Consider the following 25,583-nt stretch of genomic DNA (forward strand, 5'->3'; position numbering starts at 1 on the left):
CCCATTTATCTAAATTATTCAATTACATTTTACAAGGCAATAAGTTCCCGGAGGAAATGCTTCTAGCCAACATTTGTCTTCTACCCAAGCCCCATAAATAGCACACTTCTCCACAGAACTACTGCCCAATATCAGTTATAAATAAGGACCTCAAAATTTTCACCCGTTTGCTGGCTGACAGATTAGCTGCGGTCATCACCTCATTAATCCATCCAGACCAAACGGGTTTTATTCCAGGCAGACAGATTATAGACAATTTAAGGTTGGTCACAAATATAGTACAGAACGCTAACTTACATGCAAACCAAGTAGTTATTCTTAGCCTTGATATTCACAAGGCCTTTGATAGCGTCAGTTGGTCATACCTGAAACTATTACTCCCCAAATACGGTCTTTCCAACAAATTTATGCATGGCTTTAGAGCCTTATATCAAAATCCTCAAACTAGAATTAGGCTTCCTGGAGAAAACTCAGTTTTTTGCATTGGGTAGCAGTACTAGACATGGGTGCCCCCTTTCCCCTCTCATTTTTGCCCTGGCCATCAAACCCCTCACATGTGCCATATGTAATAATATCAATATTAATGGTTATTCCAAAGGCCTAATAGATGTCAAACTGAGCTTATACGCCAACGACATCTTGCTATTCCTTTTCCCTCCCTAACCTTATCAAAGAATTAGAAAAATTCCAAGATCTCACCAGCCTAAGGGTTAATTTATCTAAATGTACTGGAATGCCTATAAATATTCCATCACTGTTAACAGCATCTTTACAGGAGAGTATCTCTTTCACCTGGACATCGCATTCTTTTAAGTATTTGGGCATCCTCATTACCCCATCATATAAAACGTTTTCAAACCAACTATCCACCACTATTCACAAATACTATTCACTACTAAAATCATGGTCTAACTTTTACATGTCCTTTTTGGGGAGAATAACTGCTATCAAAATGGTGATATTGCCTAAACTACTATTTCACTTTAGAGCTCTACCCATACTGGTTCCAAAAAATATGCTAGATCCCCTACAAAGAGAAATTAACAAATTTATATGGCTCAACAAAAAAACGTGGTTTGGTTACTCTCTTATGCACAGATCTCCATCCAATGGTGGTTTGAGCCTTCCTAACTTATGGTGTTATTACCTAGCAGCAAGATTTATACAGTTGGCTCAATGTTTTGCTTCTTCAAATCAAGTGGCCCGGTTACATTTTGAGGAACAATCAGTTTTACCATTCCATCTACAAGGAAAATTATGGTCCAAGTCGATTCAACCTAGAGAGATCTTTCCCTTAAATAAGGTGGTGGCTCATTCATATCAGTTATACATAGTTACATAGTAGGTGAGGTTGAAAAAAAGTTCATCAAGTTCAACCTATGTGTGTGATTATATGTCAGTATTACATTGTATATCCCTGTATGTTGCGGTCGTTCAGGTGCTTATCTAGTATTTTCTTGAAACTATCAATGCCCCTCACTGAGGAAGGGAATTCCCCATTCTTGCTGCTCTTACAGTAAAGAACCCTCTATGTAGTTTAAGGTTAAACCTCTTTTCTTCTAATTTTAATGAGTGGCCACAAGTCTTGTTAAACTCCCTTTTGCGAAAAAAGTTTTATCCCTATTTTGGGGTCACCAGTATGGTATTTGTATATTGAAATCATATCCCCTCTCAAGCATCTCTTCTCCGGAGAGAATAAGTTCAGCACTCGTAACCTTTCTTCATAACTAATATCCTCCAGACCTTTTATCGCCTTTGTTGCCCTTCTTTGTACTCACTCCATTTCCAGTACATCCTTCCTATAGACTGGTGTCCAGAACTGAACAGCATATTCCAGGTGCAGCAGGACCAGAGTCTTGTAAAGCGGGAGAATTATCGTTTTATCTCTGGAGTTGATCCCTTTTTAATGCATGCCAATATTCTGTTTCCTTTATTAGCAGCAGCTTGGCATTGCATGCCATTGCTGAGCCTATCATCTACTAGGATAGTTGCCCACCCCATTAATTTGTTCAGATCTTTTTGCAAGGTTTACAAATCCTGCGTAGAAGTTATTGCCCTGCTTAGCTTAGTATTGTCCAGAAATACAGAGATTGAACTGTTTACCTCATCCTCCAGGTCGATTATGAACAAATTAAATAGGATTGGTCCCAGCACAGAACCCTGGGGGACCCCACTACCCACCCCTGACCATGCCGAATTACTCCCCATTTATCACCACCCTCCGAACTCACCCCTGTAGCCAGTTTTCATTCCATGTACTCACCCTATGGTCCATACCAACGGACCTTATTTTGTACAGTAAACATTTATGGGGAACTGTGTCGAATGCTTTTGCAAAATCCAGATACACCACGTCTATGGGCCTTCCTTTATCTAGCTGGCAACTCACCTCCTCATAGAAGGTTAGATTGGTTTGGCAAGAAACATTTTTCATGAATCCATGCTGATTACAGCTAATGATACTGTTCTCATTACTAAAATCTAAAATAATAGTCCCTTATCATCACCTCCAAGAGTTTACATACTATTGATGTTAGGCTAACTGGTCTGTAATTCCCAGGGATGTATTTTGGGCCCTTTTTAAATATTGGTGCTACATTGGCTTTTCTCCAATCAACTGGTACCATTACAGTCAGTAGACTGTCAGTAAAAATTAGGAACAATGGTCTGGCAATTACTTGACTGAGTTCCCTAAGTACCCTCTGGTGCAAGCCCTCTGGTCCCGGTGATTTATTCATGTTAAGTTTCCCAAGTCTAATTTTAATTCTGTCCTCTGGTAACCATGGAGGTGCTTCCCATGATGTCTCATGAGGATAAACACTCCAGTTTTGGTTACTGATGCCCCCCCCCCCCCCCATTCCCTCGTGAAGACTGAGGAGAAGAATAAATTCAATACCTGCGCCATCTCCCCATCCTTTGTAACCAGATGTCCTTCCTCATTCTTTATGGGGCCAATATGGTCTGTCCTCACTTTTTTACTATTTACATACTTAAAGAATTTCTTGGGATTTTTTTTACTCTCCGCTATGTGTCTTTCATGTTCTATCTTAGCCATCCTTATTGCACCCTTACAGTTCTTGTTGCATTCACTCTGAATGCTGATGATGATCCCTCAACCGTGTATTTTTTGGAGGCCTTCTTGTTATGGCACAGTTACAAAGATAAATTTGATTTGATGTTTCCCATCCCACCCCCCCCCCCCCCGGCATCCTTTTATAGGAGACCCCCACCTCCCACCAGCCTTTAGAAATAGTAATTTCATTCGGGATATGGAAATTATACAACCTTACTTCTCTGAAATCCCTATCCATAAATAACAAATTTTGCCCTTTTTCAGATTTATGCGAACTATATAATCTCCCACTTTCAGAATTACCCCACTATACTCAAATTTAAACATTTTATCAAAAATAATTCTCTCTAACATTACATACCCCTTACTCTCAATTTGAACAAATCTGCATTTCCTCATCAAGCGATAAGGGCCTGATCGCTCGTATGTTTAAATTAAATTTCTCTTTTAGAAAAATCAAAACCAATGCTGCAATGGGAAATTGACTTGGACCAATCTTTTACACTACCAGAATGGACCACTATGATCCAAAACTTATTGAAATGTACTCACTCAATCTCGGCAAGAGATTCAGCCAACAAAATACACACCAGATGGTACCTAACTCCCTCCAAAGTAAACAAATTTTATCCATCAGTATCCCCCACTATTTTCAGGGGATGCCCAGATCAATGCACCATCTTTTATACCTTCTGGAATTGTAAAATTTTGAATCCCATATGGTTACAAGCAGTAGCTAGGATTGAACATATAGGCAACAAAAATTTCCCTCACTCTTAAGATAGGTTTACTGTGTGCACCTATACCAAATATACCCATACACCATATTAGGTTAGTTCACACACTGTTCAACTCAATCCACTGGATGATAGCGTTTACTTGGCACTCACAAATGGTTCCAAGTAATGAATAGAATGGATCAAATAAAACTGTCAGAGCGTATCCACCATACTCTCTTTGACACTATGCACACTTTCAACAAAAAAAAAAAAAAAAAATGGTCCCCTTGGGATATACCTCAACCCTGAATGTCACATATTGTAGCCTAGTAAATAATATCAGCCTAGAATTAAATGGTGATGTAATTTACATAACCTTATAGGAAAAACAAATTCTTAGATATAAACACTATTGTTCTTACATTGTATTGCTAAGTTCTTTTTTTATATATACTATTCACTGCATATTAAGCACATCATTGATTTATACTGAATATGCTTTTCTTATACTTTTATACCAAACTATGACCTTTTGCAACAATAAAAATCGTTTGTAAACAAAAAAAAAAAAAGTCATTATTCACACTTCTGTCCCACGTCCCTGAATGTTGCAATTTTTTACGTTCAACGAAAGTTACCTTTATAGGATAAACTGCTGCATGTATCGGCACTGTTTCTTTATCCATGGGACCATCCTGTTAAACCCCCTTAACTTCCCCCCCCCCCTGCATTCATGGTCAGTTTTAATGCTGTTAACCCCCACCCCACATGGGTTGTCAGTGGCAGGTCTGTTTAACCTTATTCAGTGTTTACTTACCAGATCACATGCTCCAGCACTGCTCTCTCTTATTACGTCAGGCTGGATGATCAGTCTGCCTGACTGCACTGGCTTTATTTTAGTGCCAGGTGTGGGAACAAAATATGCCAATACCCACCATCCCAATCTGCAAAGTGCTCAAACAGGTAGATGGACCCTGCCCAGGATGCGGTGGGTTGCACAGAAAGAGCTGTCGGGCTACACATGGCCTGCAGCCCTCATGTTGGGCACCAGAGTCATAGAAACACTACATGTGTTCACATGAATTAAAACAGGCCTGTGTTATGCATAGCTTGCTGGTCATAGTGCACTTAAGTGTATGTGATGTAGATGGGCCCAATGAGCACTTCCCAACTTTGAGAACATGAATGAATGTGCAAAGCAGCCTTCCCATTCCCTATACAGGAACATGTAATACAAATATGCCCTGCTTTTTCTTGCTTTCAGATTCACAGTAGTACACTAACACGATCCCTTAAATTGGGCGTTTGTTTCTCTGCAGGGTCATGGTAACTAGTACAATGTCAGACAGACATCCAGCTGAGTTGCATCTGTTCCGAAACTATGTTCCACCTGAAACTGGCCGAGATCCAACGTTCAAGAGTGTTGCCTCTTTCCGTCCTGTGACAAGGCCAGAAGGTAATTGCAAAAATAAGTCTGTTGCATGAACTTTTTTTTATATTAAAATAAATTTTCACCTTCATCTGTAACAAAACTGTAAGGACTAGTTTACACTTGCAGTCAGAAGGCAAAAAAAATAGGAGGTTGAGCAAAGGCACCTGCCCTGCAACCAGATACAATGAATGTGATTGTGGTACGTTGATGCAGGTTTTACAGGGTTAAAAGGGGCAGTGAGGGGGCAACATAATGTCTTCCGGTTGCCTGTCAAACACCCTCTAAGATTAGAGCCACCGCTAAGCCCTTGTTGAGAGGCTGAACTTGGTAAATATCAATGTGTTTTTGACCTTAATAATTATGTAGCTGAATTCTGAGTTAGAGTAAAACATATACTGAACAGTGTAGATAATAAAGCCTGCATCAGTGTGCACGTGTTCGTGCATATTTTAAATGTGGGTATAGTATATTCTGTCAGTTTTCTTTTTACTTTATGCAGTGCTCCACTGCTCTTTACATGAGATTGCATGTGAATCCCAGTGGAAAGTGCCAAGTCATAGTGCTAAGTTGCAAAAAAAAAGGGAACAATAAGGAGTTACGGTACTACTGAAAGGTAAAAACTGCACATTGGAGAAAGAAAAAGGAGAGAGAGTGGATACAGCAAAAACACAAATTTTGACCAACTTAAAGATAAATAGTCAACGACATCTAGTGCGTGCTTAACCCGTATGGTGTGCACAGTGGTGAGCTATTTATAAAATTGGTGGAAGACACAGAGGAGTGTTTGGAAACAGTTTGAGCCCTGGTTCACATTGGTGTGATTTGACATGTCCTAATCAGTGCGATGCTGCACAGATTTTAAAAAGTAGTTTCTGTACTACTTTTTGTGATTTAGGGGTGCGATTTCCATTGAAACCCACGCAGATGTCTGTGAAATTGCAGCCAAAATCGGGACTGACATGCGGGAATGAAATCGTGCAAGTTCAGCTGAAATCGTGCTGCTTCATTCCCGCAGCTCAGTGTGAACCTGGGCTCAAACTAATTTTGTGTACGTTAATTCCAAGGACATGGCCTTGGAAGATAAGGATGTTTCAGAATGGACTCTATATGATATGCATAGTTTTATTTGCACTTCTATTTTGTTATTACAGATAAGAAGTTTTATTTCAATTGTTGATGTATGATTTTAATTGCTTGATTGTTTGGACACTTTATATCGATCTATATCTACCTAGCTATTATTTATTATTTGAGAACATGAACAGCTGTTTACCGTATTCATTCATTATCATAACTGTTAATAAGCAAAGTAGCTTAGTTTAAAGTGGTTCTAATGACTGAAGGTTTTTTATTACCTTAATACATGCATGAAGGTAAAAAACCTTTAGTCTGCAGCTCCCTCCTGGCTCCCCCTTATACTCATCTGACCCTGGTCCCGAACCAGCAATGTACATGAGAACAAAAGCTCTCCCAGGGGTGGGGCCGATCCATGCTCTGTGTGTCACATCGACTCACAGAGGCGGCTCACGAGTGTCCCTAGAGCAGGCAGCTTGCTGTGGGGGCACTCAGCAGGAGGGAGGGGCCAGGAAGGCCAGCATGGGACCCAGGAAGAGGAGGATGGAGACTGCCCTGTGCAAAACCATTGCACAAAACAGGAAGTATGACATGTTATTTTAAAAAAAAAATTGCCTTTACAAACGCTTAAAAGGATAAAGCATGCTATATGTTACACCTATGTTTAGGATGTAACATGTATACACCCACCTCCCACCGTCAACACTCCCTGCTCTGTGGCAGTGGGCGAGAGATCTACTGCTTGCGCCTACTGTCACTTTTTGAAAAAGGTGTGACTGTACAGGGCTCCACCCAAACAGCTGTGTAATCCATTCACTTTTTTTATGAATGAACTACAAGTATCGTTGACCGTTGCGGCAGACAGCTTGTATTTCACAATGAACTGCAAAGGTGCTGGTGAGCGCTCTCGTAGTTCATTGATAACTCCTGCACTTCAGTAACTGTCTGCCTGTATGGGAGGTATTTTAACTAACAAAAAAGGCTTTACAATCACTTTAAATGTTGTGTTGTGCTTTTCTTTATTATCCTTTTTTCTCTTTCGTTCATTGACGGACACAGCATCTTCATCTTGACCTTAAGGTTATATTGCTCCTTCAGGAGAGGACTAGGCAGAACATGTTAACAACAGCAAACTGCACAGTACTGGCCAGGGAGCGGCCCTACTGGCTATAACCCCTCACACTGCATCCAGCAGCTCAGTTTTTTTCTGCCTAGTGTAGAAGGACCTGGCTCCCAGTGGGACCATTGGTCCTGGGAATTTTTTATTTTTTATGCCTGGGATCTACAATCAACAGCTGGGCTGGGTGACAGACCAGATAATATAGATCCTGGTAGTCTCCCCAACCTGGCCATCGAGCGTGAGCAGACCCTAGCTATGCGCTGGGTCGGCCACGACATGCCCCGTACTGACCAGGTGATGGGTCTGTCCGTGGAATGCATCGAGCAGTCCCTGCAGGAGGGGTAAGTATGGTTCCACCTGTCTCAACAGGATGAAGCAGCTGGGCATTCCCTGTGAGGTCGACTAGGGGGTCTCTCTCTCTCCCTTTCGTTCTTCCCTCCCTGTCCCTTTCCCTCGTCCCCATGCTATGGGGCGCTGTGTGACGGCGCATATAGGGGTGCGGTGCACGTACCTGGCCGGGGGTCCCCAAGGGGGCTCTGAGTCCTGGCAGAGGGCTGCGCTAGGTGTTGGGGGTCCGCTGTCCTCTTCCCTGTTTCGGGGGCCATGGTGGGGTGTTTTGGTGTGTATGCCATGTGGGGAGGCACGTGACCGCGGCCATTTTTCTGTGGCCACAGCTAGTTTTTTCCATTTTGACCATTTTCTGGAAGTCCAGTGGCTATTTTCCCGGTGCCCTCAGATGTTTTTTGCTGAGGCGGCCGGTGGCCATTTTCTAGTAGCCTCCACTTGTTTTGACTCTAGTGCTGGGTGACTGTTTATTTTCTAGAACAGCTTACTTTTTACACACAACATCTCATGGCTGACACAGGGGAGAGCGGACAGCAGCAGCATAGAGCAGTACCTGGGTCAGAGTGGTGAGTCCTGCGGGGGGCCCCTCAGTCTGTGGCAGCTAGGAGGGTGGGCATTTTGTGTGACTTGCCTTAGGGCCCTAAGTGGTGACAGGCAAATTTGGGTCAGCATGGCGTCAGAAGCTGGTGCTTCTTCCCTAGACATCCCTTTTAAGGCAACTGATTCCCCTGCACCTGCGGTGCCAATGGGCGCTCTGTCGGCGGTCCTGGAGGCCTTTGTTGCCAGGGTGGAATCGGCGTGTGGGCACAAGGGGGGTAAAAACCGCCCCTCCCCCCACCGTCTTTTGGGGAAAGCTCTGATTCAGACTCGGGTCTCACTGTGGCAGGCGACCTCTGTTCTGACATTTCAGAGGATGCAGACCAGGACCGGCAGTGAGAATGACTCCGTGCCCAGGTCAGCGCAGGAAAGGGTGCTTGTAGGAGCACTTATCACAGCGGTGCGGGGTACCCTAAAGATGGGGGATATGGCGGAGGCATCTACAGAGGTGTCAGTCCTTTTCGGGTCCCACAAGCCGGTCCGCACGGCTAAGGTGTTTCCTTACCTAACTTATTTTGATAAGTTTATTTGCAAGGAGTGGGGAAGACCACAGTGGGCCTTTTCAGTCCCGAGACGCATGGTGGTATGTTACCCCTTTGAGGAGAGTTTCCTGAAGAAATGGACATCTCCGATTGTTGACCCCCAGGTATCCAGGTTAAATAAGGTAACCACAATTCCGGTGGAAGGGACCCCTGCTTTCAGTGACCCTGCCGACAGGAGGGCCGAGGTGGTTGCCTGATCCATGTTTACGGTGGTGGGGTCAGTATTGTGTTAGCCACGGCCTTGGTGTCCCAGACACTTACTGAATGGGCTAAATTGTTGCACCGTGAGTTGGAGAAGCAACAGGCTTCCCCGGTCTGCGTGGAGATGGCAGACCAGTTGGTAAGTATGTCTGTGATGCGGCCTCAGATACGGCCTCCTTGCTTTCTAGAGCAGCCTTTTTCAACACAGAGGAACCCTTGAAATAGTTCTCTGGTCTCGGGGAACCCCTGCTAAAAATTTGAAATCTACAACTCATGATACATTGTGTGATAGTCAGTGGGAAAAATGGTCCTTACACTTGTGATCATTGGGAAGAATTACCTTCTTACAGATATCTAAAAAGATCAATGGTGTTGGTGGGAACTTATCTGAGATGCAGAAATGGCCCAATGCTGAAGGAACCCCTAGCAACCTCTGGAGGAAACCTAGGGTTCCACGGAACCCTGCTTGAAAAACAATGCTCTAGAGCCTCAGTATCAGCTGTGGTGCGATGTCGCCTTATTTGGCTAAAATGCTGGTCTGCGGACCAGGCATCTAAAAAAGCACTGGCGGATTTGCCCTTCCAGGGAGATAGGCTGTTTGGAGCCTCGCTGGATGACATTATTAAGAATGTTACTGGGGGTAAGAGTACATTGCTTCCACAGTCCAAAAAGGTAAGGAGCCACACCGGAGGCAAGGGCCCTCCTTTTCCCCTCAGAATCAGATTTTTCGTCCACCCGGGTCAGCGGGTAGTCCAACAAGGTGCCCACTGAGGAGCCTGCGAACAAATCTGTTGCCGCGTGAAGGTTTGCCCCTGCCTGATTCTCGGGTTGGGGGTTGACTTCGGGAGTTTGCAGCTCGGTGGACCTCCCTACTTTCCGACCAGTGGGTCTGTGAACTGGTTTCATCAGGATACAAGATAGTTTCTTTCTTGTCCGCCAAACAGATTTTTTCCCTCCAACCTTCATCATCTTCCGGCTCATCGGGAAGCCCTGTTTGGGGCAGTACAGGACCTGCAGGGTGATAGTGCCTGTGCCGACGCCAATCCAATCTATTTGTAGTCCCTAAGAAGGAAGGGGTCCGTCCGGTCCTGGATCTCAAGGTCCTCAACAGCTTTGTGAAAGTATAAAGGTTCAGGATGGAATCAGTTCACTCTGCGGTCGCTGCACTCCATCAGAGGGATTTCCTGGCGTCCCTGGACATCAAGAACGCATACTTGCATGTCCCCATATGCGTCAAGCATCAGAGGTTTCTGCGATTTGCGGTCAGGGACGAGCTCTACCAATTTGTAGCTCTCCCTTTTGGCCTGGCGTTGGCACCAAGGATCTTCACCAAGGTGCTAGCCCCAATTCTGGCTTTGCTAAGGTAGCGAGGGATCACAATCGTGGGTTACCTTGACAACCTCCTGAGAGCAGCTTCTGCCTTGGAATTAAGGGAGGATGTGGCAATTACCATGCAAACTCTTCGGGAGTTTGGTTGGGTACTGAACCTCCAAAAGTCGTGTTGGGTCTGACTCAACACCTGGAGTACCTGGGCTTGCTTCTAGGCTCCTCAGAGATGAGTCTTTCTCTCTTCGGACAAGCTGCTATGACGTTGTTGGTGTCCCGCAGGTGGTCGTCGCTGCATTTTTTGCATGCGAGCCCTGGGTCTCATGGTAGCCACTTTCGAGGCTGTACTGTATGCTCAATTCCACACTCGAGTCTTGCAAAAGGAGATGCTGTCCAAACGGGACAAATCTCCATTATCCCTGGATTGTCAAATTCAGGTCAGCCAGCTAGTCAGGGATTCCCTGCTCTGGTGGCTGAGGTCGCCGGCCCTTCGTCTGGGAAGTCCTTCCTTCCTCTTCATTGGACGGTGATCACAACAGATGCCAGCCTGACCGGTTGGGGTGGGGGGGGGGGTTGTGGCATACAGTCGGCCCAGGGTCACTGGACACAGGAAGAATCTCGCCTGCAGATCAATGTGCTGAAGCTTCAGGTGATCAGGCGGTGCCTCTCCACATGGTCACAGAGGCTGCAGGGGCATCCGGTCAGGATCCAGTCAGACAACACCACAGCAGTGGCGTATGTCAGTCATCAAGGAGGAACACGGAGCTTGGCTGCAGCACTTGAGGACGCTCACATTGTGGTGGGCAGAGAGGCGCGTGCCGGCTCTGTCGGCCGTGTACATTCCGGGCGTAGAAAACTGGCAAGCGGACTACCTAAGTCGTCAGATACTGGATCAAGGGGAACGGTCGCTGCATCCAGATGTATTTGGGCTCCTTTGCCTAAGGTGGGGCACGCCAGATGTGGATCTCCTTGCTTCTCGACTCAAACGGAAGGTGCAGAGGTTTGTGGCTAGGTCAATAGATCCCTGGGCAGACGCGGCAGTCGCGTTGGTGGCTCCATGGAGGCATTATCGGCTGATTTATGCCTTCCCACCACTCAAAGTTCTACCGCGTCTGCTTTGCAGAGTGGAGGCCGAGGGATTCCGGTGATTCTGATTGCCCCAGATTGGCCTCGGTGTCTGTGGTACGTCGACATTTTCCTTGGCAGCTGCTGGTGCGAGAGGACCTTCTGTCGCAAGGTCCAATACTTCATCCTGCTTTACCGTTGCTGGCTTTACCAGCATGTCTGTTAAATGCCAGGGGCTAAGGGGCCGAGGTCTGTCGGATTCTTTAATCTCCACTATGCTGAGGGCACGGAAGTCGTACGTGGCCTTTCATCTAAATGAGGACATTGTGCTTCTGTCCTTATGTCCTCGGTCGTCACACCCCAAAGGGGTTGCTTTGAATTCCTTGAACGTGGTCCGGGCTCTGCGGGTGTATCCGTCTCCTACGGCTCCTTTTCGGAGGTTGGACTCGCTGTTTGTATCAGTGGCTGGTCCGAAGAAGGGCCTGGCGGTCTCATCGACCACCATTTCTCGGTGGGTCAGACAGATCGTGGTTCAGGCTTATACCTTAAGAGGGTGGGCATCCCCCTTCTCTGTCACGGTGCATTCGACCAAGGCAATTGGTGCCTCCTGGGCTTTCCGACATCAAGCGTCCGTTTCCCAGGTGTGTGACCTGGTCGTCTGTTCACACTTTGACTAAATTTTACAAGGTTGATGTGAGCGCATCTTCGGATGCTTGCTTCGGCCGCAAGGTTTTGCAGGCGGCTGTTTAAGGTTGCAACTCCTCCATTGAGTTGTTATGGGTGGAGTTATTTTCTTGCTGTTCCCACCCCTCGTTTTTTTTTCACTGCTTGGGGACGTCCCTAAGGTCAAGATGAAGATGCTGTGTCTGTCAATAAACGAAAGAGAAAATAGGATTTTTGTACTCACTGTAAAATCCTTTTCTCTGAAGTTCATTGACAGACACAGCACCCACCTCTCCTATTTATGTTTGTACTGCTTTTTGATGAACTAAACTGCTGGATGCAATGTGAGGGTTTATAGCCAGTAGGACTGGCCCCTGGGCGGTACTGTGCAGTTTTGCTGTTTTAACATGTTCTGCCTAGTCCTCTCCTGAAGGGGCGATATAACCCTAAGGTCAAGAGTACAAAAGTACAAAAATCCTTTTCTTTATTTTCAACTGGTGAACAGTAACACATTTCCTGTCTAAAGTCACTATAACAAGCCTAGGTTCACAAGGAGCGATGTAGCATGTGATTCGGACAGGGATTCCTGTTTAAATCGCATGCGATTCTTTGCAGTGCGGTTTGAGCCCATTTATTTGTATGGGCTCAAATCACATTGCAAAGGTATTGGTATTAGGGTTTGGAGCATTTGCAAGAGTACTTGTCGTGGTGATGCATTTGTTTAATTTCTAGGGGATGGGCTTATAAAAATTGTGAAGAGCTATTCATCCTGTGAAACTATATATGTACATGCCTTCTGTGCAAATGGGGGCAAGATCAAATGTTACTAGGCTATTTTCTCTCCAGGTTGAATGTTATTAATTCATACTGAATATGAATGATTTGTGAAGTGAGTGAAAAAAACACATTATGGCTATTAGATAGAAGTGATGATCATTGAAAATAAATACTTTTTCACAGTAATATATTTTTTAAATAAATACACCCCTTGGGCTCCATCAGAAATAAACAAGCAATGGTAGCACACATTTGCACCAAATTTTAAAGCATATCTAAACCCAAGAACAAAAACATATTTTACAGCTGTTCAGTCCTTGTGTAGTGGCGATTGTAAATGACAGGACACAGGACATCTTCATATTTAATACAATAAGGTTATGCTAAAAAAGAAATTTCCGCCCAGCTCAGCACAGCTTCAGTTTTTTGCTAGTGTCTTTGGTGATGTTAATGTTTGTACAGTCCTCACATTTACTTTTTCTAGCTGTTTTAGGCTAAAGGTCATGTCCGCAATACACATTCCTGGCATGGAGAACTGGCAGACAATCTTCCTCAGCCTTTATTGACTGAATCTGGGGGGAAAGGGCTTTTTGCCTGAAGTTGTTCCAGGTGCTATGTAAGAGTCGGGTAACACTGGATGAAGATCTTCTAGGGTCAAGCTTCAAAGCAAAGCTGGACAGATTCGTATTCCAGGACTAGTGATCCAAGTATTTGAGATGGATGCTCAGGAACAGTTTTCTGCAATTTCTTCTTTCCTCTGATACAATTTCTTCTTTCCTCTAATACAGCTTTTTTCCAAGTGTAACCTGCTTTTCAGGTTACACTTGGAAAGGATTCCAGAAAGTTTTGGATTTCAGTGGCCTGCCGTACCATGGGACAAACATACTCCAACATTGTAAACTCCTCAGTGTAAACTCCTTTGTGAGGTGCCTTTTTTACAGTTGCTGGCTTTAACAGCATGACTATTGAAGTCAGATTCTTGAGAGACAGGGTTGTCTCTGACTCCATTATCCCTACACTTCTGATGGATAGGAAGGTGATTTTGTTTGAGATTTACCATCAAACTTGGATCTCTTACTTTGCCTTGGACTTGGAACTTGGACCTCAAAACTTGGAATTAATAATCTAGATCTTAGAATTTGGAACTCAGAAGTCGAAATTTAGAACTTGGAATTGAAATGTTTGAAAATCTGAATTTGGAATTTGATATTCAAAAATTGGCACGTGGAACTCAAAATTCTGAATTTGAAACTCAGAATTTGGAGCTCGCAGCATTTCAGAGTTTGTTGCTCTTGCCTTTTAAGAACCATAACTGGTCATTCATCATAACAATGTGTGCTTGTTACCTGAGCCATCTTTTTTTTATATTATGTGTTGCTCCACCTTAAAGCAGAGCTCCATCCAAAAGTGTAACTTCCGCTCATTTGTCTCTTCCCCTCCCTCCGGTGCCACATTTGGCACCTTTGGGGGGGGGGGGGATGGATCCCTCTTCGACAGGTATCCTGTCCCCACTTCCAGGAGTCTCGGTCACAATCGTTAATGTCACCGTTCGGCTCCCTCTTCCTTCCCCCACTGCCAGGCCAGTAGGAGAGTGCAGCTGGTGTCTCGTGCATGCACAATGCTTCACTACCAGGTTCCCATACTGGCTATGGCGGTGGCAGCACCCGACAGCTGATGGAAACCGCTACGGTGCCAACATCGCTGGACTCCAGGACAGGCAAGTGTCCTATTATTAAAAGTGAGCAGCTGCAGTATGCTGCTGGCTTTTCATTTTTGCAGTGGTGGGCGGACCGCCGCTTTAACCAGGATATCATGTAATCTTCCTTCTGTCCTAAACCTCTGATACCTGGGAAAAAACCTCTTCATACTTTGAATGCGGCTCAAGCTGTTAAAATGATAAGTTCACTTTTGAAAAAAAATAAAATAAATGCCCATTTTCTTATCTTTTTTTTTTTTATGAGCCTGGAAAGCATTGCACCAGCAATCAGCATATTGCTAATGCCATGCAGGTCTCCTGCAGACTGTCTGTGTGAGCTGTCAAGATGGACGGGCAGGCAATTTCACACATGGTAGTTCATTGAGAACTACAAGCTGACATCAGCAAAGGATGTCGTACTTGTAGTTCACCCATTTACAGAACTCTGTTAATGAATGCAGCGACTGTGTGGGTGGAGCCCCGCACGGCCACAATCTTTTCAAAATGTTACTACTAGTACAGGGAACTTATCCCCGTACTGCTGTCACGGGGAGAGAGGGGAGTGGCTGCAACAGTGGGAACATGTTACACATGTTCTGTCCTAAAACAGGTAGAACATGTAACATGCTCCCAAAGGTGAACTTCTCCTTTTAAAATTTACCTGAAGTCAACAGCTGCTGATTCTGTTTTTGTGCTTCCTGAATGGTCCTAATCTACCATTTTTAGAAGAATCTGGCTTATTTCTCAGGCTTATAGTCTTAAACACAGGTTCTGCCATTTTCTGTAATGGCTCATTTTACCAGGAATCTGGGCTATCCAACATTGGCTTCATTAGCTCAAGTTTTTAATGCTGCTATTTAGTAAAATAGTGAACCGAGGACCAAGTTCTACCAGGTGGATGTTCAGGGCTCTTTGGTCGGAGGGTCTTACATGCGGCTGCATGAGAATCTCATCTGTTTGTGGAGCCTGTTGCTGTGTTGCCCTCTCCTCATATTTGGTGCTTCAGGACTTTCCTATTGTAATAGCTATGAAAATACCTTGAGTCCTTTGATGTCTGCAAAATCCTTTTCTTGGAGTACCTCACAGGACACGAGAATCCCACCCCTATTTTTTCTATGCTTGCTAGAAAAGTAAAGCTGTGCTGAGCTGGGAGGGGTTTTTGATTCCTGTTTTTTTTTTGTTTTGTTTTTTTTGCCAGTGTCCAATCACCTGAAGGTACCAGTTAACCCTATCCTAATGAATATGAAAATGTCCAGTGTCCTGTGATGTACTCCAAGAAAAGGAATTTAATGGTAAATCAAAAATCTAATTTTTCATTCATCAGGCTAAAGAACATTTTTAGCAAGTACAGAAAATGCCTGTTGATCTACGCAGTATCCTTGCCATGTCTTGTGAGAAGGACTGGAAGCAAAAACAAACTTATCTATCTTGTGTAAACTACTAATCCCATCACCCCATGTAATTAAAATGATTAAAAACAGACATGTTTGAATTTCAGCCTGTGTGAGGAAACTGGAGATTTGAATCTAGCCACCCAGGAAGCGTGTTATTCACAGGATTATTGGGTGTGAATAAAGGCACAAAACCCAACAAATAAACCTAGTGCAGCCACCTCATTTAAGAACTGGTGAGCTGCAATATATTCTCTTTTGTTTGTTTGGGTTTGGATACGCTTTAACTTAAAAAGCTATGAAAAGCGATGAAATATGACTTTGCATTAAAGTTCATGATTGATCATTAAATCATTCCGTGAAGACCTTTGTGCTTTGCATCAATATTTTTACTTACCACCTACAGGTGAAGATGTTGAGGGAGGTGAAAGCTTAGATTTGTCCTGGAAAGGTATGACTAAAGTGTCCCGCTAGCTCCACTCAACTGTTACTCTGCTTGGCCATAGGCTACAGATAGATTGTTTTCTAGAGCACTTTAGATCTAGACTTGCCAAGGTCAGTCCAATGCCACTAGCTTCCAGTTGTAAGACATTTTATATAGATTATTACTTTGTAGTGCAATTCTTTCCTAATTTGATATATATACAAATAGCCCATGTATTGATGATACTATGGCTGTCTCTCGCTTCATTTATTTCACTCTCTTTTTTTGTATACCTCGTTATCTTTCTTTCTTCCTTTGCTATTCTGCACATAGAGCAACTGGTGTGGCGTGCAGCTCGTTCCAGTGGTGCTGCTCCCACGTATTTCCGCCCTATGGGTCGTTTCCTGGATGGTGGGCTGCTTTCAAATAATCCCACCCTAGATGCCATGGCAGAGATCCATGACTACAACAAATGCAAGAAACGCCAGGTGAGAATGTATGTCTACTAGATTGGAGTAACAACTACATATAGACAAAGACTTCATTCAGAGTTTTAGTCACATGACTTACCGCATCAAGCATTGTGACATGCTAATTGTATCCAGTCTGGCTTGTTTTGCCTATTGAGAAATATGTCTAGTTTTGTGGTGTAAGATAAATGAATCATGTTTCCTATATTGTATGTGGCTTCTTGGTTTTGCATTCAGGACATGCTACAGAAGGGAAATCCTTCCACCGTATAGCCTTCTAAAAGATCGTTTGCAATTTCAAATAAAATTTCCTATCCTTCGTTTCTTCTTTGCAGGGTCAAAGTGAACAGGTTAAGAAATTAAGTGTGGTGGTTTCATTGGGAACTGGAAAGCCCCCCCAAATTCAGGTTGGCACTGTTGATGTGTTCAGACCGTCTAACCCATGGGAGGTAATGAAGACTGTGGTCGGAGCAAGAGAACTAGGCAAGATGGTGGTGGACTGTGTATGTATCATTTAAGCAGTGACTTCCTGTTTTATTTGATGTATACTCTTCGAAAAAATTATTATGTTATGCATTCGGGTATACTAAATATTAAGTTTAACCATTGCAACTAATCGGATTAGTTATTGTAATCAGACAAATGTAGTATGGTATCTTGCTGTGGTTTGCTGGATTTTCTTGATTTCTTCATAAATTGAAACTGCCTTAGCCTGTAAAGATAAGCGCAAAACATAATCGTTCTAAAACACCCCCTTTTTGAGCCATTTGAGTCTTAGGCCCAGCCGTACACAGAGCATTGACTTATCCAAGGGATTAGTTCCAAGAGGGTGTAGGCTTTAATTATGGCTTGGAGAAAAGTTAAAGTGTTTCTAAAGGTAGAAGTTTTTTTTACCTTAATGCATTCTCTGCATTAAGGTAAAAAAAAAACTTCTGTGTGCAGCTCCCCCCACAGCCATTGGCTCTTGCTGCTATCAATCACTGGAAGAGAGAGCAGGGACAGGACCAAGCAGCGCTCTATGTGTCAATTGATGCACAGAACATGGCACGGGAGCGCTCAGAAGGGGGAGAAGCCAGGGGCGTTATAGGAGGATTGAGGCTACTCTGTGCAAAACCATTGCACAGAGCAGATATGTATGACATGTTTAATTATTATTTTTTTCCCATTCCTTTACAATCCCTATTGGGCTCTGTTCAACGCCTTTGGGCTCCAAAGTTACACAATAATTGATTAACAAAGATACTTGCAGGCAATACAAGGTGCCTATACTCCAGCAATGCTGTTCCTGTAGGACTGTGGTGGCAAATGTGATTAATATAGGTGGCCTTAAAGGATAAGTTCACCTTTTGGGAAAAAAAATAATAAATGCACAGATTTTTGCAGGGAAAACAAATTTATTATTTTTTCCCTAAGGAGCCTGGACAGCATTGCACCCTTGATCAGGGGTGGAATGCCAGACTCCTGAAAACAAGCCCTGCAGCTTTTAGCCTATACCTGCATACAGGCTGGCTGTTTACAAGCAGGGACTACTAGGCCACTCATCAGCAACCTCGCAGTCCATTCAGAACTACAATCCGTCAGCCACAAAGGCTGACAGTACTTTCAGTTCAAGTCATTCACAGGAAACTGTGAATGAATGATGCGTCCATGTGGGCAAACAGCAGGCGTCAGGATAAGTTCCCCACTCATTGTCACTGGGGAGGGGGGGAGAGGCTGCAACTACTGGAACATGTTACTTGTTCCACGCTAAATACAGGTGGGACATGCAACATGTTCCAAAAGGTGAACTTATCCTTTAAATACATACCTTGATACAGAGGGTTACACAATAGCTTATTTTTTGTAATATTGTGATTGTTATAATGATTTTAAGTTATTAAAACAAGTGTTCTCTCCTTATTTGGGGACACCAGTGCTCTTGTAAAGGTGTAGCCACTGGGGCTCAGTGTGCAGCCCGTGTGTTGGGCACCAGGGCATCTTGTGCTTTTTAGGTATATGGAAACTAAACATGTTATACCAAAATGAGACCAATGTTAAGAAAAAATCCTTTGCTATAGACATCTCTGTAGCATCAACAACCAATTTGTTTTCTGCTGTTTTACCAGTGTACAGATTCAGATGGTCCAGCTGTGAATAGAGCCAGAGCGTGGTGTGAAATGATAGATGTTCATTATTTCAGGTGAGCATCCCGTAGGCTGTGTATTGCTCTTTAAAACATTGCTCCGCTTTTAGATTGACTCCTTTCTGGGCAGTATGATATACTCTTCTACTCCTGGATACAGAAAGAGTTGGCTTAACCGCGTTTATGATATTAAAGAGTAGCCTTGTAAATCTTCAGTGAATACAAGGCTGCTTCTGATTCACCGAGGTGAAGATCGTGATGTCATATGCCTTCCTCTCCAGCTTGGCCAGTCAGAGGATGCCTTGTATTCATTGATAAAAATGCAAGGCTTTTCTCAATGGTAGGTATATGGTAAGGGAAACTCTCTGTATGTTCAGTAAAAGACCTCTTGTACACAATACTCCTGTTTGGGCATCTACTTTTTCAGATTTTTTCTTTTTACACATATGCGCAATTTTTGCGCAAATTCACGCACATTTTCGCTCATGCGACGAAGCACCCAAATTGACAATGTCGAATGGGCAAATATGTGCGCATTTGCATAAATTACTGACCAAAAATGCAGATTTTTCTATTTATTTTTTTTTACTGTAGAATACACGGCGCTTGTTTACACACCTGTGTTCTTAGACACATTATAATTAATGGGGTGTATTTTAGCTCATTAAAAAAATATAAGCTGTACTAAGCATTTTCAAGTTGCAGTCTGCAAGGAGTAGTAGAGGGAAAGTCTGTTGGTCTGCTCCCAGAATGCAGCTCCACTTGCTGTATGTAGCACAAGCTACTAATTTATATCACACATTCATTTGGTCCAAGCTGGCCCAAACAAATTATTTCCAGGAAACCTGGAATTCCCTTTTAAAGTCTATCCTGTGAGACCATCCCTACTCTATGCATAGTGGAGTGAGTAAGAGGAGCCACACTAAGCCCTTGTACACACGGTCAGAGATTCTGACAACCAAATCCGTTAGTTATTCCGACGGATTAATTCCGGGCGAGGTCCGGAAGTGATGTTGCATACACAGGGTCGGACCAAGTTGTCGGAATTTCCGGTTGCCAAGAACGCGGTGACGTAAGCCATGCACGGCAGGACTAGAAAAGTGAAGTTCAGCACCACGTCCGGCACCCTTTGGGCTCCTTCTGCTGATCTCGTGTGTATCACGTGTTAGTAGAAGTTTGGTGAGAGACGATTCGCGCTTTTCAGATTAGTGATTCAGATCGCTACTGCTCTTCAGTTTCTGCTTGTCTTTGTGTATCTGATAATCAGTGCGTGTAGTCAGTAAGTATTTGTTTCTCATTGTGGACTATATCTTGGTATAGTATGCTTTGATTTGCATTGCTTATTGTCTGCTTGCTTCTGCTATTCAGTTCGTTCTTTCAGGCATTGCTGTTTATCGGTGCTTTCTGTTGTCCGTTCTGACCAGCCGACCGTTTTGAAACCATGTTTCGTCTACGTACTCGTCGTAGAGTTTGTGCTGTGCAGGGGCTTCGTGTTGGGGTTCTTACTTTGACACAAGCCCGGTCCATGAACAGGGAGGGAAGGCGTTTGTGGACCAAGAATTGGTTGCGCCAGCGTGACCAGTTCTCGCACATGCCTTTGCTCCGTGAGATCCGGGAGAATAATCCTGATGATTTCAGGAATTATCTCCGGATGACGGATTCCGTTTTTTTCCGTCTGCTGGCTTTGCTGACCCCTTATATCAGCAGGCAGGATACCTGCATGCGGCAAGCCATCACTCCGGAGCAGAGGCTCATCGCCACGTTGCGCTACTTGGCGACAGGGTTAAGCCTTCAGGACCTCAAGTACAGTACTCTACAGGCATCTCCCCCCAGGCTCTGGGGATCATTATTTCAGAGACCTGTTCTGCCATCATTCAGGTCCTGCAGAAGGACTATATGAAGGTAAGTTTTATCCTTTAACATCACATTCTATGTATTTCATGATTGCTAATGTCTTGCATGTCTTTCCTCATTCCCTAATTACCATCACTGCAATATGCTCTAATTCATATACTCTGCCCCTTTGCCCTCATGAATATTTGCCTCACTAACCTCCCCACCATGCTCTTCTTGGCCCATAAAACTATAGTCTAGTCACTTACCAATGTCTTTTGTCAGCTCCATAGTATTGCTTTCCCCTAAACACCCCCTAAAATGTCTACAAATGTTATGTGTGTGCTTCAATTCATGCAGAGTGACTTTTTTTTTTTTTTTGGTTGTGCCAAACTCATTAGGAACCCCCCTCTCCCCAACTGCTAGCTCAGCTGATAGCAATCCTCTATCTGCTGACTTTACCAAACCCAATACACACTATTAGGGATGAGCTTCGTGTTCGAGTCAAACGTACGTTCGACTCGAACATTGGCTGTTCGTCCGTTCGGCGAAATCCGAACACTTGGTCCGTTCGCGTCAAAATTCGCATGGCGCTCACGGCCCACAATGCACTGCGATGACGCAGTGCATTGCTGGCTCATTATTGGCCAAGCATGCACTGTGACCCCGCATGCTTGGCCAATCGCAGCGCCAGCAGCGAGGAGAGCCATGATTGGCCACAGGCAGGATGCCTGTGGCCAATCATAGCTCAGGCTGTGTAGTGCACGCCCCACACTATATAAGGCCGCCATTGAGGCGGCCTCGTGTAGTGTGTTAGCATCTGAAGCAGTGGGTGTTCTGTGTACCTTCAACACAGTACACACCGATCGTTTTTGGCTGATTTCCTATCTTGCTGTTGTGTAGTGGTTATTGTCTGTGCCCTGACCGCAGTATACACCACTATATTCACTATTCACTTCACTATATTTATATATCTTTAATAATAGAGCTTGCAGTCAGTAGTGTTAGGAGATAGTGCGTGCTGTCTGCTTGCTCTGTACCCAGTACATACCGCTATAGCCACCTACATAGCTGTTCTCTATTTGAGCCCACTTGCCATCTGCAGGAGTTATTGGAAGTTGTGTGTGCCTCCAGCACAGCACAGTATACATCTGTATATACCCCTTTATCTCTGCTGTTTTCTGGTTGTTGTCTGCGTGCCCTGACCGCAGTATACACCGCGATATTCACCTCGCCTATATAGCTAGTGATCTATCTTTAATAATAGAGCTTGCAGTCAGTAGTGTTAGGAGATAGTGCGTGCTGTCTGCGTGCTCTGTACCCAGTACATACCGCTATATCCACCTACATAGCTGTTCTCTATTTGAGCCCACTTGCCATCTGCAGGAGTTATTGGAAGCTGTGTGTGCCTCCAGCACAGCACAGTATACATCTGTATATACCCCTTTATCTCTGGTGTTCTATAAAAAAGGCATCTGCAGGAGTTAGTGGGTGTTGTGTGCCTCCAGCACAATATAAACTACCCAACTGCTGTTTTACCCAACTCCCTTCAGGCCATTACCATGTCTGGAAGGCCAGCAAGGAGAGGCAGACAGGCGCAAGCCGATAAAAGAGGGCAAGCAGGCTCTGTGTCTAGAGACAACAGTGCTGGTCGTGGACGTGGTGCATTGTCATCAGCACGTGGCCATGGGACATGCTTGTCCTTCTTTTCGGCAGCTGGACATGTTGAACCGCAACATGCCAACGACTTGGTAGAGTGGATGACCAAGCCCTCTTCATCCTCCTCATCCTCTCTCACCCAGTCTCAGGGTAGTAGCAAAGCAGCTGCCAACGCATCGTCTTCCCTCCTCTCAATGTCATCATCAGTGACTCCTTCCCTAGACCCACCACGTCCTCCTGAGGAGTCTCCTGAACTCTTTGAGCACAGTGTTGGGTACATGCTCCAGGAGGATGCCCAGTGTTTTGTGGGCTCTGATGATGACACTCAGCTAGAGGAAGGCAGTAGCGTGAGCGTAGAGAGAGGGGATGCTCAAGAAGGACAGCAATCTGGCAGTCATGTTCCACAAGCTGCAGCATACTGCCAGGTTTGCTACAGCGATGAAGAGGGAGGGGATGATGAGGGCACTGACTCCACGTGGTTGCCTGGAAGGAGGGAGGAGGAGGAGGAGGCACATGTCCAACGAGGCAGGATTCCCTCCGGGGGCCAGCTTAGGGGCAGCACACCGACTGAATCACACCGCAGAGCTCCGCCTGTGCAGAGCGCTGCCTCTGCGCGTTATTCTAAAAGTTCTTTGGTGTGGGCCTTTTTTGAGACGAGTGCATCAGATCGCACCGCTGCTATTTGCAACATATGTCTCAAGCGTATCTCACGTGGCCAAAACATCAGCCGCTTGGGCACCACATGCTTGACCAGACATATGTTGACCTGCCATGCAGCTCGTTGGCAAGCGTACCTCAAAGACCCACACCAAAGAACAAAGCGGACCTCTCCTTGCTCCTCATCAGCTGGAATCTCCAACCCCACTAGACCTTCAGTCCTCTCTGAAACCTGCTCTGAGAGGAATGAAAGTGTAGAATTAGGTGTGTCACAGCCAAGTGCTTCCGGGAACTCTGCTAGCGGTACACCCACGTCCGATTATAGCAGGCAAATGTCCATGCCCCAGCTGCTGGACCGGCGGAAGAAGTTTACTCCCAGCCATCCACATGCCCAGCGGTTGAATGCTAGCTTGGCTAAATTGCTAGCACTTCAACTGCTGCCTTTTCAGTTGGTAGACTCGGCCCCCTTCCGTGAGTTTGTACAATGTGCGGTTCCTCAGTGGCAGGTCCCCAAACGCCACTTTTTCTCACGGAAGGCGATTCCGGCTCTCTACCGGCATGTGGAAGGCAATGTCCTTGCCTCGCTGGACAGGGCGGTCAGCGGTAAGGTGCATATTACCGCTGACTCATGGTCCAGCAGGCATGGACAGGGACGTTACCTGTCTTTCACGGCCCATTGGGTCACTCTTCTGCCTGCTGGGAAGGATGCAGGACAAGGTGCAGTAGTGTTGGAGGTTGTTCCGCCACCACGCCTCCAAAATGCTACTATTGGTTGTGACACACCTCTCTCCTCCACCCCCTCCTCTTCTTCTTCCTCCATGGCCTCTTCCAGTGCTCTGTCCTCAGAACCAGCGGTGCTTCGTAGGCGTTCCAGGGGCTACGCAAGTACGCAGGCAAAACAATGCCATGCCGTGCTTGCGCTGGTTTGTTTGGGGGACAGGAGCCACACTGGGGCGGATGTTTTGTCAGCTCTGCAGGGGCAGGCCGAGAGGTGGTTGACGCCACGCCAGCTTAAGCCAGGAATGGTGGTTTGCGACAATGGCAGCAACCTCCTCTCCGCCCTCCGACAGGGACAACTGACCCATGTGCCCTGTGTAGCTCACGTCCTTAACCTGGTGGTGCAGCGGTTCTTGGGCAGGTACCCCGGCTTACAGGATGTCCTGAAGCAGGCCAGGAAAGTCTGTGTGCATTTCCGCCGATCATTTAATGCCTGTGCTCGGCTGGCTGAGCTCCAAAAGGAGTTGAACCTGCCCAAGAACCGCCTTATATGTGACATGCCCACCAGATGGAACTCAACATTGGCCATGCTGCAGCGGCTGCACACGTAGCAGAGGGCCATCAATGAGTACCTGTGCGACTACGGCACCAGGACAGGGTCAGGGGAGCTTGGTTTTTTCTCACCACGCCAGTGGGGCATGATCAGGGATGCATGCACTGTCCTGTCACCGTTTGAGGAGGCCACAAGGATGGTGAGCAGTGACAGTGCATGCATCAGTGACACTGTACCTCTTGTCCACCTCTTGGAGCATACGCTGCGTGGAATAATGGACAGGGCACTTGAGGCAGAACAGAGGCAGGAAGAGGAGGACTTCCTTGCCTCTCAAGGCCCCCTTTATCCAGACCGTGTTCCTGCTGTGCCACCCATCACACAGGAAGAGGATGAGGAGGAGGAAGAGGAGGAGGAGGATGATTGTGTCAGCATGGAGGTGGAGGCTGGCACTCAGCATCAGCAGCAGCAGTCTTGTAGGGATGATTTACAGTCCCAAGAAACACGTGGACTTGTACGTGGCTGGGAGGAGGTAGCTGTGGATCATGTTGCCCTTAGTGACCCAGAGGATCATTGCTTGCAATGTTGATTTGTAAAATTACTAATTTGTCCTTCAATGACACAGGAATGGCAGACTGTGGCCTCCCACTTTGCCAGTCATTGGGACTTTCCCAATTGTGGAGGGGCAATTGATGGGAAGCACGTCTGCATCGTCCCACCACCCAACTTGGGGTCGTACTATTTTAGCTACAAGGGGTTTCATAGTATTGTGATGTTGGCGGTGGTATGAGTTTTTGTATGTGGACGTGGGGCAAAATGGACGGATGTCGGATGGTGGAGTGTTCTCACGGACGGAGTTCTACTGGCGTCTCCTGATTGGCAGTGCGGGCTTGCCACCCCCAAAGAAGAATCAGGAAGGACTCCCGTTCGTCTTCGTCGCGGATGAGGCGTTTGCCCTGGCGAACCATCTAATGCTGCCTTTCCCGATGAGGACCCTCACCCCGGACCAGATGATTTTTAATTTCCACCTGTCCAGAACCCGAAGAGTGGTGGAGAACACCTTTGGAATACTGGCCAGACGGTTCTGCCTTTTTTTAATGCCTATCCACATGGCGGAATACAAAGTCAAT

General features: G+C 45.4%; 1 protein-coding gene across 8 annotated transcripts in view; it reads left to right on the plus strand.

Annotated features, from left to right (window-relative positions):
• The window catches only part of PLA2G6 (phospholipase A2 group VI), a 252,096-nt gene that overhangs the window by 211,112 nt on the left and 15,401 nt on the right, over positions 1-25,583 (plus strand). For all 8 annotated transcript variants that reach the window (XM_077452375.1, XM_077452379.1, XM_077452372.1 and 5 more), the window contains 4 exons: positions 5,112-5,248; positions 16,779-16,933; positions 17,251-17,418; positions 19,021-19,094. In XM_077452375.1, coding sequence (XP_077308501.1) covers positions 5,112-5,248; positions 16,779-16,933; positions 17,251-17,418; positions 19,021-19,094 — 534 coding nt within the window. The remainder of the gene's footprint in view (positions 1-5,111; positions 5,249-16,778; positions 16,934-17,250; positions 17,419-19,020; positions 19,095-25,583) is intronic.

Source organism: Lithobates pipiens, unplaced genomic scaffold (genome assembly GCF_037356315.1).
Source record: "Lithobates pipiens isolate NorthernLeopardFrog02 unplaced genomic scaffold, aLitPip1_a1.2 Scaffold_23, whole genome shotgun sequence".
Taxonomy (NCBI): Eukaryota; Metazoa; Chordata; class Amphibia; order Anura; family Ranidae; genus Lithobates; species Lithobates pipiens.